At 45.0% G+C, this 16593-nt stretch overlaps 1 protein-coding gene across 3 annotated transcripts; it reads left to right on the top strand.

Moving 5' to 3' along the window:
- The first annotated feature begins 178 nt into the window (after positions 1–178).
- Positions 179–15026, top strand: KCTD21 (potassium channel tetramerization domain containing 21). Of its 3 annotated transcripts, none has more exons than XM_084643335.1 (2): positions 179–295; positions 10982–15026. In XM_084643335.1, the coding sequence occupies exon 2, from the start codon at positions 11012–11014 to the stop codon at positions 11792–11794; it is 783 nt and encodes a 260-aa protein (XP_084499461.1). In that variant the 5' UTR covers positions 179–295; positions 10982–11011; the 3' UTR covers positions 11795–15026. The 3 variants fall into 3 exon arrangements, with proteins under 3 accessions (XP_084499461.1, XP_084499463.1, XP_084499462.1); XM_084643337.1 differs by having other exon boundaries at positions 208–536; XM_084643336.1 differs by lacking the exon at positions 179–295 and adding an exon at positions 9447–9520.
- Positions 15027–16593: the final 1567 nt, after the last annotated feature.

Raw genomic sequence — 16593 nt, 5'->3', positions numbered from 1 at the left:
GCCTCTGGCGCTGCTGGAGCGGCTCAGAGGCAATAATAACAGCCTGCGTCTCCTTTAACACCAGCTGGCGAGTTGCCGGCTCTGCCCCGGGGCCTGCTGGGAGTTGTAGTTCCCCGCTCCCGTGGCCTGGCTGGAGACCTGGCATCCTGAGAACTACAAGTCCCAGGGAGGGCTGCGGGGCCTCCAGATCCTGCCGGCCAGCCTTTCTCCCTCTGCCGTGCCGACCCTCGCTGGGCTCGTCCCGCTTCCCCCAGCCCGCGCCGGGGACAGGGGCCCGCGGAGCGCGGGGGCCAAGGTGGGTGCCGCAGTCCCGCCGCGGGCTGGGGTGTCCCCGAGGAGCGGGACGCTTGCGGGGCTGGTGAGTCCCGGGGCCCCCTCCCGGCCCTGGGCTCTGCCCCCGCGGGGACTGACTGGGGGCTCGAGGTCCCAGGCTGGTGCTGTGCGTTGTTGGGGACGGCGGCGCCCCGCAGCCCTGGACTCGCCCTTGGGATCGCCACAGCCCCGTGCCGGCCTGCGCTCCCCCCCCCCGCCCCCAGGTGAGTGTCCTCACCCCGCTCTCGCAGAAGGGGAAACTGAGGTGCGGAGCGGTGGAGCGACTCGCCCAGGGCCAGTGGCAGAGCGGGGAGTCGAGCCCGACTCCCAGCCCCTTCTGCAAACACCCAGCAGCAATGCTGTCTGCTTAATAGTAGCAGTTTGTAATGTGGGGAAGGAAGCCTTAAGGCACTAGGGACCCCCTAATTCCCTAATAACGCTAGTGCTTTGGGGTCCTTATACACATCTCCCTTCTCAGTGACTGACTACCCAGTGTGGACTGAAATGATGATTGGGGTTCGTTAGCAGCAGCTGCCTCCATATACCAAGCTATGGACCTGATTCTCCACCCACACCAGTTTTACCCCAGTGTAACACCATTTGAATTACTCTTGATTTACACCAGTCTGTGAGGAGACTCACACCTTGGTTAGTCTCTAAGGTGCCACAAGTACTCCTTTTCTTTATACAGGGCTCAGTTTGCTTTGCTTAGTACTGGACCGTGCCCACCTTTGGTGGTTAATAACATATAGGTACAGACAGAGATGTTGTCCATGTATAGAACCAAGTGCACTTTTTGTTGGTAAGGTTTAGTTTCTGATGACAACTGGCAGGTTAGTTTTGTTTTTTTGTTTGGTCATCAGTTAACACAAAACTGCATCTCTCTCTCTCTAACTGCATTCATTGTGTCAGTGATAATCTTATCTATGATGGCAGGGCTGCCTCTGGAACTGATTGGGGTAGGAAGGAACTAAGTAACCACTCAATTAGTAGGTGTACAAACTTAATATGTCTACCTACACTCAATTGTCTACCCAGCAATTCAGCACAGGAGATAATATAGTATCCCATTGTAGCTACCCGGAGGATTTTAGATGGGTGGAATGCAGTTCCCTATGGGAAATTTGGCCAGGACTTTGAAGAGCATGTGAAATGCTTTATTAAGAGTATGCTTAAGTTGATTCGGGGGGGGGGGGGTTGCTTTAGCTTCTTGAATATATCGAAGGTTCAGTTTGGCAGTTGGCTGCTTCCTCCCTAAATATGTGACTTTACAAACCAAATGGAATGGTCCCCTGAGCCCATTTCTGAGGGGTGGGTCACATCAGAGCTGTGAGTTACAACTCGGCTTTTGCCCTGATCCTCGGATCACTTTGCAATTGGTTCTTTTCTCTCTCCTCCATGATCTCTTCTCCCTGCCCTCCTCCCAACACCCTCAGCAATTCCTGAGCTTCATTTCTTTCTCCTCTTCTCCCCATATACTGATTATTTCACTCCTCTGCCTCAATTTGACCCATTATTTTACCTCTGTCCTCTTCCCCCCCCTCACCCCCAGTGGGCTCCAACCCTGTCTTCCTCTCCTTTGTCCCCCACCCAGGGCAACCCTCTGCTTGGTTTCAGTATCCACAACCTTTATCCCTTTACCTTTAGCTCTACCTCTAAGCAACAAGTGCCAGCACTGTGGCGAGAACCAAGCGCTGCTTCTGACCACTTATGATGCTTTAAAGCAGTTTTCTATGCACTTCTTTGGCACTTGATAATGCTGAGCCACTCCTCAGTGTTAAATTGATGAGGGATTGAGGAATGGTGCAAAGCTGACTGCTAAAGGCAAGGAAGTTGGGGAATGTGATGAAATGAACATTCGTGCTTATGTTGCTTGTGTGTCTGTTTTGCAGAGAAATTTCTCCATGTCTACTTGGGGAAAGGGCTTTCCAAGATGAGGCCCTGATAATACCCACCATATTTTCCTCTAAGCTCTCCAGTCTCTTAGACCAGTGCTCTCAACCTTTTCCAAATCGTGACGCTATGTAACAACAAAATAGAATTTGAGGACATCCCTTTCGTCTGGCCATAAAGAAAGGGAGGATGGTCATGACCAGCCCTGGACCTGCTGGGATCTTCTGATCTCCTCCTCCCCTCCCCCAGTCAAGATCCCATGTGCTAGGCTAGGCCATTTCACCCAGATACAGAGTGAGCAAGGAAAGAGGTGAAGGCCCTGAATTAGTGACTGCCTTGAAAATTCCTCTTGCACAAAATCAGACCTATAGCAAAGACAGGGCACATGCAGGTTTAGCGAAGCAGTTAACTACTGGGGCCCTCTGTCTTTCAAGATAGATAGCTCTTGGTGGAAATAGTGCTCGTATTGTCCTCCATCACTGGTGTGGGTGAGCATGAGTCTTCCACAATGAGCTCAATCAAACTAAGCCCACGCAAATATATACGGGAAAGCCTTCACTTCAGGACTTGAGGCAGATATGAGTGAATGGCCAACTATAGTTGCCTGCCATCCCCATTAAGCTATTCTCTGCAGATGCTGTTTTAAATCCTTGCTTAAAACCTACCTCTGCTGTGATACCTACAGATCACTGCCAGCTGGCATTGGTTAGGTAAGTGGTGAGCTGACACTTCTATTCTTCAGCTAAACTCTGCTCATTTGGGTACTTCTCCCACTCCTACCTTGTTGGTCTGTCTTGTCTACCTGTCACACCCTGCCTCGCACCTAAACTGTAAGTCTTTAGGGACTGGGATTGTCTTTTGTGGTGTTTGTCTGAAGCGTGCCTAGCGCAATGGGGCCCTGATCCTTCACTGGGGATTCTAGGCATTGCTAATAATAATACTGTTTTGAATGGAGATGGGGAACAAAGCACATAGATAGACACAGTCATGGTGAGTGCTCAACAGCAGAGAGCATGAATGACAGGTTAGACTGAGCAACCAGATCTAGATTTCAAAGCAGGGCACTGTTGATCATAGTATCTAGGTATTTTGTAAGTATGGGAATTTTTACCTGAACTTGAAATAGGGTATTGCATGGTCTCAGTTCTGATGCACAGTTTTAGAGCTCTGTTGGCAAGTGACATTTTTAATTAATGAATGCTAAAGCAACAAAATAAAGCATATAAGACCAAGTGAGAGCAATGCATTCTAAACATGAGAATTCCAAAACAGAACAAGCATAATGCCTCTAATTATTGCCTTTGAACAATCGCAACAGCCCTAATATTTCATTTTAATGTACTCTAGTATGAGAATGAGACCAGAGCCTAATAATTGGAACAACCATGTTTTCTTGTAAAACCACCACATTTAAAGTCTTAGCTGCCCATGAACAGATGGTCAGAATTTTTTCCACAGCTACCTATTAGATGGAGCCAATCCATTCCTTGCTACTGCAGAATTATTCCCTGTAATACATTTCTTCGCTTTTCTTCTTTAAAATGACCCACCTCTTGAGCATTATTCCAAAGATCTTAGTCCGGATGTCCTGATACTTAGCATAAATGTTCCATTTCTTACTTTCATTTTATAACCGCTAGTTATATACTCCATTGTACCACCCTAAATAATTCATTTCCCTTGCTGGTGTATATATTGCAGACTGTCTGGTACCCTGAGATTTCTCTTAAACTACCCATATTTAGCTCTCTTAACTTTTCATTATCATCCAATGCCACCAGTTCACAGATGCCTGTTACTTTACTGCTCTGAATTTCTTCCAGTTGTGTTAAACTGCTCCTGGTGAGAAGACACCCACAGCCTGTTACTTCTCTGTTCTATGAGACAATGCCTCTGCAGCCCAAAATGCTAGTGGTCTTTTTTCCCTCTGCCATAACACATTGAAGATTCATGTCTAATGTTATCACCCCCTTTGTCTCTCTTAGCATGACTGCTTTTCATGGGTCTCTCTCCCAGTGAACATTCATATTTGTTCTCAGAGGTACTGATTTGCATTTTTTTCCAGACTGAAACCTCACTTTGATACTTTCTAATCTGTTTGGTTGCCTCTGTCTCTCCTCACTGGTATTTGCAATTCCTCCCTATCTGGTATCATGCAGATTTCATTAACGTTCTTTCTCCATAGCATCAGTGAAGATGTTCAACAGGACCAGACTTGTATCTTGTGGTATCTGACTAGGCACCTTCTCTGACTTGATAACATGCTGTTTTACTATTGTCCTTTGCTGGTCCTTTACCTAGTTTTAAGCCATATCACTGTGTTCTACCAAAGCTAATTTGAATGAATTTTGAGTAAGATTTTGTGGTCCACTGACACTGTATAAAATGCTTTACCAGAATCCAATGAGATTGCATGTGCCACTTTCCCTTTCTGCATTAAGGTGCAATCTGACCCATGTAAGAAGGCCCTTGTGCTAATGAGGTGTCCTACTGAATTCAGTGAGACTCTGGCTGCATTGATCAGATTGCTTTTCTTGCTAGAATTAAGCTCCAATAATGCAGTCAGATTCGTCTGGCAGTATGTACTTTTTGTAAGCCCATCCTACATGCAATTGCTTTAAACCATTTTGATTTGCTGTCTGCTAGTATCTAGGGGGTTGAACACGGTGTAATATGGCAGCCATCCCATCTGTGCATTTCCACACTGGGGCTGGCAACAGCGGAGTAAAACTGATGCAAGACTAGGCATTTTCACTCTGTTGCTCCTGCTGGATAGTGTAGTACAAGAGCAGTGGGGTGATCCACCCACAGAGCAATCTGAGTTACACAGTTGGGAGAGAAGAGATGAGCTAATGTGCATCTTCCACTGGCTCAGCACCCTGCTGTTTCCCAAGCAGTAGAATGATATTCATCAGTGTCGCATGAGTTTCACTCTGCTCCTGTTAGTGATGATGTGATCCAAGAGTAGAGAGGGGAGGTGGGATACAGGGAAGGGGTGGAGATGGGAGCACACAAAGATATGGGGAGCAAAAAGACAGAAGGGTAAGCAGTGAGGATCAAGGATAGAAGATAGCTGGCATGGGATGTGAGACTTGTACAGAGTGGGGCTGGCCTGGTGGTCTATGACAGCACTTCCATATTCAAGACCAAGCTTGCTCCCTGTGCCAGTAAGGACTGTGACCACTGCAAGGGCTGGGGAGAGGAAGAGATGGGCCTTTTTGCAGCTACCTCAGGCCAACTGCAGGAGCAGCAGAGGGAGCTCCACTATCCATGACAAGCCCACCTTGACCGAAGGGAGGGTCACATGACCTTTGGAAGAGGGAAAAGAGATGGGATGGGGCGGAGAAAGGGAGGAAAGGACAACTGCCAGAAATAAAAAGGATATTTTTGGGGAGGAGTGGGGAAAAAAAACACACACAAGGAATGGGAAGAAACTCCAACACAGAAAACACTGAGAAAAATAATGAAACAGCTTACTTTTAGGGGAAAGATGGGATCAAGGAGTCTGTCCCCCTGCAAGTACAGGACTTAGGCCTTTGATGGAGAATGTATTGGGTATTAAACTGATACTGCACTGATTATAGTCAAAGGAATCTGGGAAATAAACTCTTCCCTCTGCAACATTTGTAAACACTATTGCCAAGTCAAAAGCAGTAGGACTAGAAGAAAACTCCATGATATCAAAACAGAGACATTCAGGCCATTTTCTATCTAATAAGCTTTTCCCACAAACAGATTTTGACTTTGATTTGTTTTTGCTAAAGGAGGTCAATGTTCTGAAGAGTGCTCATAAAAACCCATCAAAAATGCCATTTCAAAACTCATCAGAGCTAGCAGAACTGGAGTGAGCTTCTATGGTTTTTTTGTATTAGCAGATCATGCATACCGTATGTCCTGGCTCTGTTCAGCAAAGAGGCTGCAGTTCGGTATTACAGCCTACAATGGGCACTACAGATCCAGTGCATGTCTCAGTCATTCTGTTCCAAGAGACAAGCTGTCTAGTGACTTGAGCACAGGACTAGGAGTTGGGAGAGAGAGATTTCTGCTACTGAAATGCTGCATGCCCAAGGTCACACAACTTAAACTTTCTCTGCCTCGCTGTCCAAATAGCAAGTCTGAAAAATCAGGACACTTTTTTAGGGGGAGGGAGGGAGGGAGTGGAGAGGAGATGTAGTGGCATATATAAGACAAAGCCCCTAACAGCAGGACATCTGGTCACCCAAGTGAAGATAATGCTATTTACTTGCCTCCCTGAGGGTAGTTACTGATTGTACTGTGAAGTGCTTTGAGATCCTTGAATGGCAGGGGGCTATAGAAGGGCTAAATATACTGAAGTGAGATTCTGTACTGGTGTAACCCACTGTTCAGTGTGTGTTACGTGTCCCCACCCCACTCTTTTGGCCCCCATCCACAGAGGATAGTGAGTCTGTCACAGCCCCCAGCTACCAAGCCTGGCTCTTTAGCTCAAGCTATAGAGACTCATACTTTAGGTCTGGAGGTCTCAGGCTCCATCCCCAGCATGTCAGCCAAGACAGCTGTTCTCACATTGTGTGCTGCACCTGCTGAGGTACATAGAGAAGAGGAGACAAAGGTGCTTTAAGACAGCTTTGCACCTTCCCAGTTCTGGGCTGGTGTGACCTAGGCAGCCTAGAGAGCTGCTCTAAATTTCAGCAGTCTTGCCTAGGTTAGCTGTGGCTGCTCCATGGTCTCTGCTATGGAGATTCCCCTCTACTTGATACACCACATGTTCTGGGCCTTGTCCAGGACGGCCGACAGCTGTTCTCTGTCATGCCTGTCCTGATGGAATGCTCCCCCACCTGGCTAAGGGGCCACAGCGGTGTATAGACAGTGGGGACAATCTCTCTCTACGTTTTTATCTAGAAATCTTGAGCCCCTTTCTCAATCCAGTTGGACAGGCAGGGAGTTCTTTATTAAGGTGACTTGTCCCACGGTAACCTGGGTTCCATATTTCATTGTCTGCAAAAATACATGACTGGACTGAATATTTTCTTTTGTCATTGCTAAAATTAATTGTTGCTGTTTCTAAGGGTTTGTCTACATTGCGAGTTAGTGTGTGGCAAGATGAGGTATAATTCTAAAGCGCACTAGCCTGCCATGCAATAATTGACTCTGTGTACTAAAAGTTTTGTAGTGTACTTTAATCTGCTGCTGTTTGAAACCACAGTAGATCAAAGCACAGTATGGAATTTTTAGTGTGTGTCACCAGGGTCCACGTGGACAGTGAGTGTGTGGCTGGTTATGACACTGTAGATTTACATACCAGCTTCCTGCACAATGTGGCCATATAGTCAAGCCCCAAGTTGTGATGTGGTAAGTCTCTGACTCGAAGAGAATCTAAGTGGCAAAGAGTCTGTGGCACTGTATAGACTAACAGACGTATTGGAGCATAAGCTTTCATGGATGAATACCCCCTTCGTTGCATGCATGTCACTTAGTTATCTGCACTTAGTTATCCTGGGTGCATCTGCTGAGAATTGCTGCTGATCCAAGACTGAGTGCCATCTGCCCACCTCACTTCCTTCATAAATGCTACTGAATGGCAGTTAAGTCCTGCATTAGAAGTACTGTATAAGAGCTAGCTATTATTTATTATTACATTAGCTACATGCATGATCCTGATAGTACAGGATGGGGCCCACACATCATGCCCGGGTGAGGAATTCAGCAAAGCAGCAGGCTAGACTGCCAAGTCATCCATTTCATCTGCCTTTAGTTAATGTTTACAGGGAAAGTGAGGCAAGAGGCTCATTTTCATTCTCAGCCTAGGGTCAGATGTGTTGGTCAATAAGGTCAAGTCAGTGGTGTGTCCAGCAGCTAGCAACTAATTAAATGTCATTTGCACTGGGGTTTTTGGTTGTCCTGGGCTGCCAGATAATCAGATTTGTCTTGTTCGTACAGCATTGCAAAGATAGGAAGCTTTATAAATGAAATGAAAAGTGGAAACAAAAGCAGACATTGGGCCTATTGTATGCAAATTCAATTTTACAAGACAACTGGCTACAGAGTGCAAAAAAAAAAAATCTGAAAACTTAATCCGCTTTGGGGTTTTTAAAATATTTTCATGTCTTAGTCAATCCAGAAATTTTTTTTAAATGAATCCAGTGTGTGCAAAAATTAGAATACCCTGGGAGACCGACATGCTCTATTTGGGATATAGCTGTTCTTCATGTGGACTTGGAAGTAACTACCTTCAGGGATGAAAGAGCAGGTTAGTTTCCATTCAATCTTTGGCCCCTTCCACTCAGACTAACAACAAAGGGGCCAGTTACGTTATGTCCATTGGAACTGGACTGAGAGACCCTCCCCAAACCTCATATTATATAGGGTACCAAACAGCCTTTGTGTCAGTATAAACATGGGTTGGATTTGAACCAGGACCTAGAGAGAAAATGGTCTATATCCTATCGCTAATTATCTGAACCAGCCACCTTCACTTTATAATCCTTGACACTCAATGGTGCCAAAGTGAAGATTGTCCCACAAACTAAGTGAAAACATCACACTTTTCTCTTTCCAACTAGTCAGGACCAGCAAAGAGGGTGAGAAGTGTGGTGGTAACACAAAGGAATGGGCTTGTTCTCTGTGTTCCATATAGTAGGATATGGTGATTTTATTCTTTGATTAAACTTTTTAAAAAAAAAAAATTCATCCTGGGCAGATCTCTGGAATGTCACATTTCATTCATAACAATTTTTTACAGCCAGAGTATCAGTTCTTGGGAAAACTCATAGCTGTCAATTGAACTGCAGAGCCAGGGCAGGCCACCCCCTCATATAATTTTGACTCATCTTGCTCTACATAAGCAGAAAGCTGTAGATAGAATTCTTCATGAGCAGTGGAATATGCTGACACTTCAGTGGAGAGCAGGGTTTAAGGTTGGGGAAAAAATAGTTTTATCCTAGGAACTAATTTTTTTTCACGAAACATTCCATTGTAGCTAATAATGGGAATGTGCCACAGGTACTGTGGGGTTTGTAGTGAACTGTGTCTGTCTATATGCCGGAGTTCTTGCCCAACTTTATTAAATACGTGTGGGGCTGGTACTAAAGCTCAAGGCCTTCATCAAGAGCTATACACAGGCATCTAACCAGTGATCTTATATGCAAAGAGCTCTGCAGGCTCAGAGAGCTGCTATGTGCTCAAGCAGATCTGATTCCTTCCACCCATTAATGGGTTAATGTACATCACGGATTAATGGAATGTCAGGTATGAGGAGGAAGGCTGTACTTGTGGTTTAGACAAAAGGCTGGGAATTGGATCTGGGCTTTTGCAATGGCTTCCTCTGTGACCTTCGGTAAGTTGCTTAGATCAAAATGTAAGTGTCCATTAATGAGGGGTGTCTCCCTTCTTGGGTACTCAGCTTCAGATCCCTAACACCTTATCTTAATCAGAGGTGCTGAATGCCGGCTGCCCCTGTTGAAGTAATGCGTGCACAGTGGCTCTCCAAAACCAGGCTGAGTCTTGAGTTGAGTGCACACACATTTTAAAATTGAGGCTTTAGTTGCTCTGTGCCTCAGTTTCCTCCTCTGTAAAATGGAGATCACAATCACCTGTCTCACAAGGGTATTGTGAACCTTAACTTACAAATGTCTGCAGGTGCTTGGAGATCCTTGGAGGAAAGGAGAGAGGAGCACAGTTACTGTCTTTGGTATTAGCCAGTGGAGAATTGAGTTTAGAGTGTAAGATCATGTTGTCGCTATGTGTATTAATATGACTACAGAGCCAATAATGGTGGCACAGTATCTCTCATTATTCCATATTTAATTACTGAAATGCCTCCACTCAAAGTGTATTCTACAGGGAGCAATGTGGCAGCTGTCTATGGAATGAACACACGTATTGCAGCATGAGCTTGTAGAAGACAGTTACCTTGTATCTCTGGATGGGAGGGGGAGCCATTGATTAGACTGGACTGGGAACCCCCAGCTAGAAGGAACATGAAGCTGAGGAAAGGAAACACTAGATTGAGCACCAGATCCTCAGCTGCTGAAAATCCTCATTGACTGCGGTGGTACTACGCTGGGTTAAATTAGTTGGAGACATGGTCCAGAATGTTTCTGAACGATGAAACCTCTTAGACTGGGATTGTAATGAACCTTGAAGAACTGGAGAGCAACTTAATTATTGCATGGAGCCATATGTGTTTGGCAGCACAACATCCTGACTGTGCATTGCGACGTTTGTGTGATTAGGACTTGTCACTGTCGCACACTTGTGTAACATGGTGAAGACAACACAAAGCAGTGTTGTGATGTTCTGCTATGTTAACTTCTGTGGTTCTGGTAACACCCTTGCGCTCTAAATGGAGCACATGCAGGGAACACCAAAGATATGCAAGTTTCCTGATCTCTTATTTCTTATGCACCCCAAACTTCTGTGTGGCTCAGTGGAAGTTTTGGGTGCATGAGGGATATGGGATTGGGTGGACCCAGGATGAAAACCTGGCCCTACTGAAGTCAGTGGGGCCAGGATTTTACCCTCATTTTGGATGGGAAGTGATGGAAGTACCTCACTTAAGACCATTATTAAAATGAACTGGACAAAGCCGTTGTGAATATCTGTTGGGAGCCAGAACAAAATTGTCTTTCTCTCCCATATGTCCAAGATGACCTCTAAAACTTTACCCATCTCTAGCTTCTGTGGTTTTCATAATGATATAGACATAGAAATAGATGTATATCCTTGTAAATCAAGGATATTCCCCAAAGTGGCTGTTCTGAACCCCTAAACATGTTGTCTTGTTTTTCCCCCCCAGTATTATTCCCAGCATCGTGACTTTTTCATCATGTCAGAACCTATAACTCTCAATGTTGGAGGAAAACTGTACACCACTTCCCTGTCTACCCTGACTAGTTTTCCAGACTCCATGCTGGGTGCCATGTTCAGTGGAAAGATGCCAACCAAGCGGGATAGCCAAGGCAACTGCTTCATTGACAGAGATGGCAAAGTGTTCCGCTACATCCTGAACTTCTTGAGAACTTCCCACCTGGACCTCCCTGAAGACTTCCAGGAAATGGGCTTGCTACGACGGGAGGCAGATTTTTATCAGGTCCAGCCACTGATTGAAGCGTTGCAAGAGAAGGAGGTGGAGCTCTCCAAAGCTGAGAAGAACGCCATGCTCAACATCACCTTGGATCAGAGGACACAGACAGTTCATTTCACTGTTCGGGAAGCGCCCCAGATCTACAGCCTGTCTTCCTCCAACATGGAAGTATTTAGCGCCCACATATTCAGCACGTCATCTCTGTTCTTGAAGCTGCTGGGTTCCAGACTTTACTATTGCTTCAATGGCAACCTGTCTTCAATATCCAGCTACCTGCAGGACCCCAATCACTTGACCTTGGATTGGGTCGCGACTGTGGAAGGCCTGCCAGAAGAGGAGTACACTAGACAGAACTTAAAGAGACTTTGGGTGGTACCAGCTAATAAGCAAATTAATAGCTTCCAGGTATTTGTAGAAGAGGTGCTAAAAATAGCCATGAGTGATGGATTTTGTGTGGATTCCTCCCACCCGCATGCCTCTGATTTCATGAATAATAAGATTATTCGACTAATTCGGTACAAGTAGAAATAGCCTGTTATTATGATATCAGGATAGACGTAACCAAACACAGTGTTTCATTTTAAGACCCGCTTCAAGACACTGTAACAAACAGCCTAATATAAAATCATGTGATAATGTGTACTAAGACTCACTAACTGTGAGCTGATTTTCCTATACTGAATTTACCAGTGACCTTTCAGAATATGTCTATAGTCTAGATGGATGGAATGCTGTCTATTGGCTTGAGCAGGGTCTAGGAATTAAGGAGTCCTGGGTTCCATTTCTGCCTCCGCCACTGACTCGCTGTGTGATTGTGGGCAGGTCACTAACTTCTCTCTGACTCCATTTTCCCACTGGAAAACAGGGATAATAATACTTAACCTACTTCAAAAGAATTCCGTGAGGCTTAACTAATGAGGTTTACAGATCGCCTTGAGATTATCCAGTGCACTGTTATAGAGCTGCAGAGTTGTAGTAAGTGCAGTGGATTTGATTCTCCACCATGTTGCACATTGTGTAGCCAATTATACCTGGCCAGAGTGGATGTAGAATGCTACCAGGTCAGCAGGATAGAGGTTTCACACACATTTTACACAGGTATAAATGACCATGAAAGGAAGCGGAGAATCTGGCTTAGAGTGTTTAAACTGAAGTCTTCTTTTCCCTGTAATGAAGCCTCAGTCCTATTCTTCTGTTGGAGTAGCCATGTTTCCACGGGGCAATTTGTATCACAAATGACAAAGGATGCCATGGCAAACAGAATAATGCTATATACGTGGGTTTTGTTTAAACATGCTGTGGATACACTTAAACCCTTACCAATTATGCTCTAATGCATTAAAGATAACTAGATTTGGTCTTTCTCATAATGGTATGTGTGTCCGGAGGATACTGTTGAAAACATTTTTTGTTCTGGAGACAATTAAGAGGATAGAGAGTGTCAGTCCCAAATGTCTTCTAAATAGTTTGAACCACATCTACCCATATCCCACAGCTTCTCTTTGGGCACACGCTCCCCAGGGGAGATGGGTAATGAAGCATTAAGGGCTGAACGAAACATAGTTTGCCTTTTGGAATATAAACCATCCCTTCTATAAGATTATGCATGATGTTTTCTAATTACTTTTCTTCAATAAAGACCAGGGGCCTGATTTTCCTTTGCTTTGCACCTTGTGGATGAGAGGAAAGCAGTGGACGTCTTGTTCCTTGACTTTAGCAAAGCTTTTGACACGGTCTCCCACAGTATTCTTGCCAGTAAGTTAAAGAAGTATGGGCTGGATGAATGGACTATAATGTGGATAGAAAATTGGCTAGATTGTCGGGCTCAATAGGTAGTGATCAATGGCTCCATGTCTAATTGGCAGCCGGTATCAAGTGGAGGGCCCCAAGGGTCGGTCCTCGGGCCAGTTTTGTTCAATATCTTCATAAATGATCTGGAGGGTGGTGTGGATTGCACCCTCAGTAAGTTTGCAGATGACACTAAACTGGGAGGAGAGGTAGATACACTGGAGGGTAGGGATAGGATACAGAGGGACCTAGACAAAATAGAAGACTGGGCCAAAAGAAATCTGTTGAGGTTCAACAAGGACAAGTGCAGAGTCCTACACTTAGGACGGAAGAATCCCATGCACCACTACAGACTAGGGACCGAATGGCTCGGCAGCAGTTCTGCAGAAAAGGACCTAGGGGTTACAGTGGACGAGAAGCTGGATATGAGTCAACAGTATGCCCTTGTTGCCAACAAAGCCAATGGCATTTTGGGCTGTATAAGTAGGGGCATTGCCAGCAGATTGAGGGACATGATCGTTCCCCTCTATTCGACATTGGTGAGGCCTCATCTGGAGTACTGTGTCCAGTTTTGGGCCCCACACTACAAGAAGGATGTGGAAAAATTGGAAAACGTCCAGCGGAGGGCAACAAAAACGATTAGGGGACTGAAACACATGACTTATGAGGAGAGGCTGAGGGAACTGGGATTGTTTAGTCTGCGGAAGAGAAGAATGAGGGGGGATTTGATAGCTGCTTTCAACTACCTGAAAGGGGGTTCCAAAGAGGATGGATCTAGACTGTTCTCAGTGGTAGCAGATGACAGAACGAGGAGTAATGGTCTCAAGTTGGGAGGTTTAGGTTGGATATTAGGAAAAACTTTTTCACTTGGAGGGTGGTGAAACACTGGAATGGGTTACTTAGGGAGGTGGTGGAATCTCCTTCCTTAGAAGTTTTTAAGGTCAGGCTTGACAAAGCCCTGGCTGGGATGATTTAGTTGGGGATTGGTCCTGCTTTGAGCAGGGGGTTGGACTAGATGACCTCCTGAGGTCCCGTCCAACCCTGATATTCTATGATTCTGTTTTCCTTGTTGGGCCTGTCTTATAGTAGGTGACTTCTGGGTACCCATCTCACTCTGTCAGTCTGTTTCCTTACTTCCACAGGTGGGTACTGTAGTTTTAAGAATGCTTGATAAAGATCTTGTAGGTGTTTGTCTCTGTCTGACGGATTAGAGCAAAATCGATTGTATCTTAGGGCTTGGCTGTAGACAATGTATCGTATCTTGTGATGTGTCCTGGATAGAAGCTGGAGGCATGTAGGTAAGTATAGCAGTCAGTAGGTTTCTGGTATAGGGTGGTGTTTATGTGACCATCACTTATTTGTACTGTAGTGTCCAGGAAGTGGATCTCTTGTGTGGACTGGTCCACCCTGATTGAATTGGCCCTGTCAGCACTGGTTCTCCACTTGTAAGGTAGCTCCCTTCTCTTCATGTGTCAGTATATTTACATCTGTATCTGTAATTTTCACTCCATGCATCTGAAGAAGTGGGTTTTTTACCCACGAAAGCTTATGCCCAAATAAATCTGTTAGTCTTTAAGGTGCCACCGGACTCCCCATTGTTTTTTTTGGATACAGATTAACACAGCTACCCCTCTGCTCCTTGGGAAGAACTCCCTGATGGCTCCTATCCTAGATAACATTAGGAGTGGAGTGGTGTGATATATCCATGGATTCTAAAGGAAGCTATGAGTCTAGGAATGGGCTGCTGGGCACCCTCTCCCCTATTTTCTTGCTTCTGGCTTTAGGATTTTCTAGTTGGCCAGAATTTGTCCCAGATTTGTTAAGAGAGCTATGCTTTTGACTTACTGCTTTCTGAAAAATATCATCTGTTTTATTTCCTCTAACTCTTACAGAGTTTATTGTGCATTTTAATTTTAAATTTGTTTCACTTTTTTCTGACTATAGCTATGTTCTGAATAATGTTACTAAAAGTGTATTTTAAAAATAAGTAAATAAAATGTAACAAGTGGTGCACCAAATTCAGTGAGGGACATAAATTTGTTAGCAAATTAAAATGTAATGGTATTTTCTGAAGTTGTTGTTTTTTCCCCCCTCTCTAGGACTTTACATAGTACATTATCATAATACTACCACCCAGGAATCACTAGTTCTGAGAGCTGCACTAGGAATTCTGCAATACCTACCCAAAAGGCAATGCAACCAAACTGGTTTAGCATAATCCTAGTGTGGACATGAAGCAGAAGCACAAGCCATTTTAAACCATAGGCTATAATCTACGCAAGTATGGATGCATTTGACCCTTTAAGGTTTGATCCATTATACTGTGAACAATTCTGTCCTCTAGCACTGATTCTTGCAAAGATACTGCAACACTGCTATTCAACCCATGGCTCTTCACAGTCTCTAAATTTGAACAACCACCTATATTATTTTGATGTAGCAGTTGCATTGAAGGAAAAGAAGTCAATTTAAATACTATTTATACGATTTGCACCCACTAGATGCTTTCTAAATGTGTAATAAAATGGTTCCCTGCTCCAGAGAGCTCACGAGATGACATGCAAGTGTCACCTTCATACAAACACACCCAGCCCTGTAACAGTTGCAATTTCTTGTAGGCCTCCAAACCTATTAAAAAACATCTCACAGCCACCTAGGGCTTTAGTTGTACCAATTAGTTGCAACTCCTGGGAATAAGTTCTTTAGCTCAGGTCCAACTGAACAGTTGTATTCCTTAGTGGTTTCTTTCTAACGATGACAGGAAGCTGTAAGCATTGCAGCTGCAGTGAGTTCACATCTAAATGGTTCTGGGCACATAGGATATTATCTGGGTTGGAAAAGTGCTGTTTTTTCCACCAGCTCGGGGGAAGGAGCCTGCTGCTCTCCTGCCCAGTTCAGCTCATCATTATCCTCCAGAGCCTGCGCTGCTGCTGGGAAGGGCAATCACTGGAATTGTGGGGGCAGCTGCATATTAATCATTATTAATGCAGCCTTGCAAAATTGTCCTTAAAGTATACTGGCAGGAGGTAAAATATGATTGATTCTCTTCCTTTCCCAGGGGGAGTGATTATAATAGGGGAAGAGAAAACTAATTAGTTTTTAATCCAATAGACAAGTAGAATTTTGCAAAGGTGTAATAATTATTAGCACTTACAAGATGCCCTAATCACAGCAGGATGTGTTTATGGGTGTGGTTAGACTACATAGCTGCTGCCCACCTCTAAGGGTTGCAGGCCTAACGTTTCATGGCTGAAATCCTTTCCTATCTCATCCTCGTCAAGACAGTACTTGGGTGCAGTGATGAACTGCCAAAAGTTGAAGAACCAGTTCCTTCAGTCGCTCCCGGTCTTCGGCAGCACTTCGGGGGCAGGTCCTTCAGTCGCTCGGGGTCTTTGGCAGCACTGAATGACAAGACACCGAGCAAGTGAGGGACCCGCCCCTGGATGAGTATTTACAAAGGGATTCTCAGGGGAGCCTCCCCAGTCAACAGCTCAGGCAGGCCAGACAGGACAGGCCCCCCGGGCCAACTGGCTCCA

Source organism: Lepidochelys olivacea, assembly GCF_965140295.1.
Source record: "Lepidochelys olivacea isolate rLepOli2 genome assembly, chromosome: 1".
Classification (NCBI taxonomy): Eukaryota; Metazoa; Chordata; order Testudines; family Cheloniidae; genus Lepidochelys; species Lepidochelys olivacea.
This window is presented reverse-complemented; position numbering and strand designations above follow the sequence as displayed.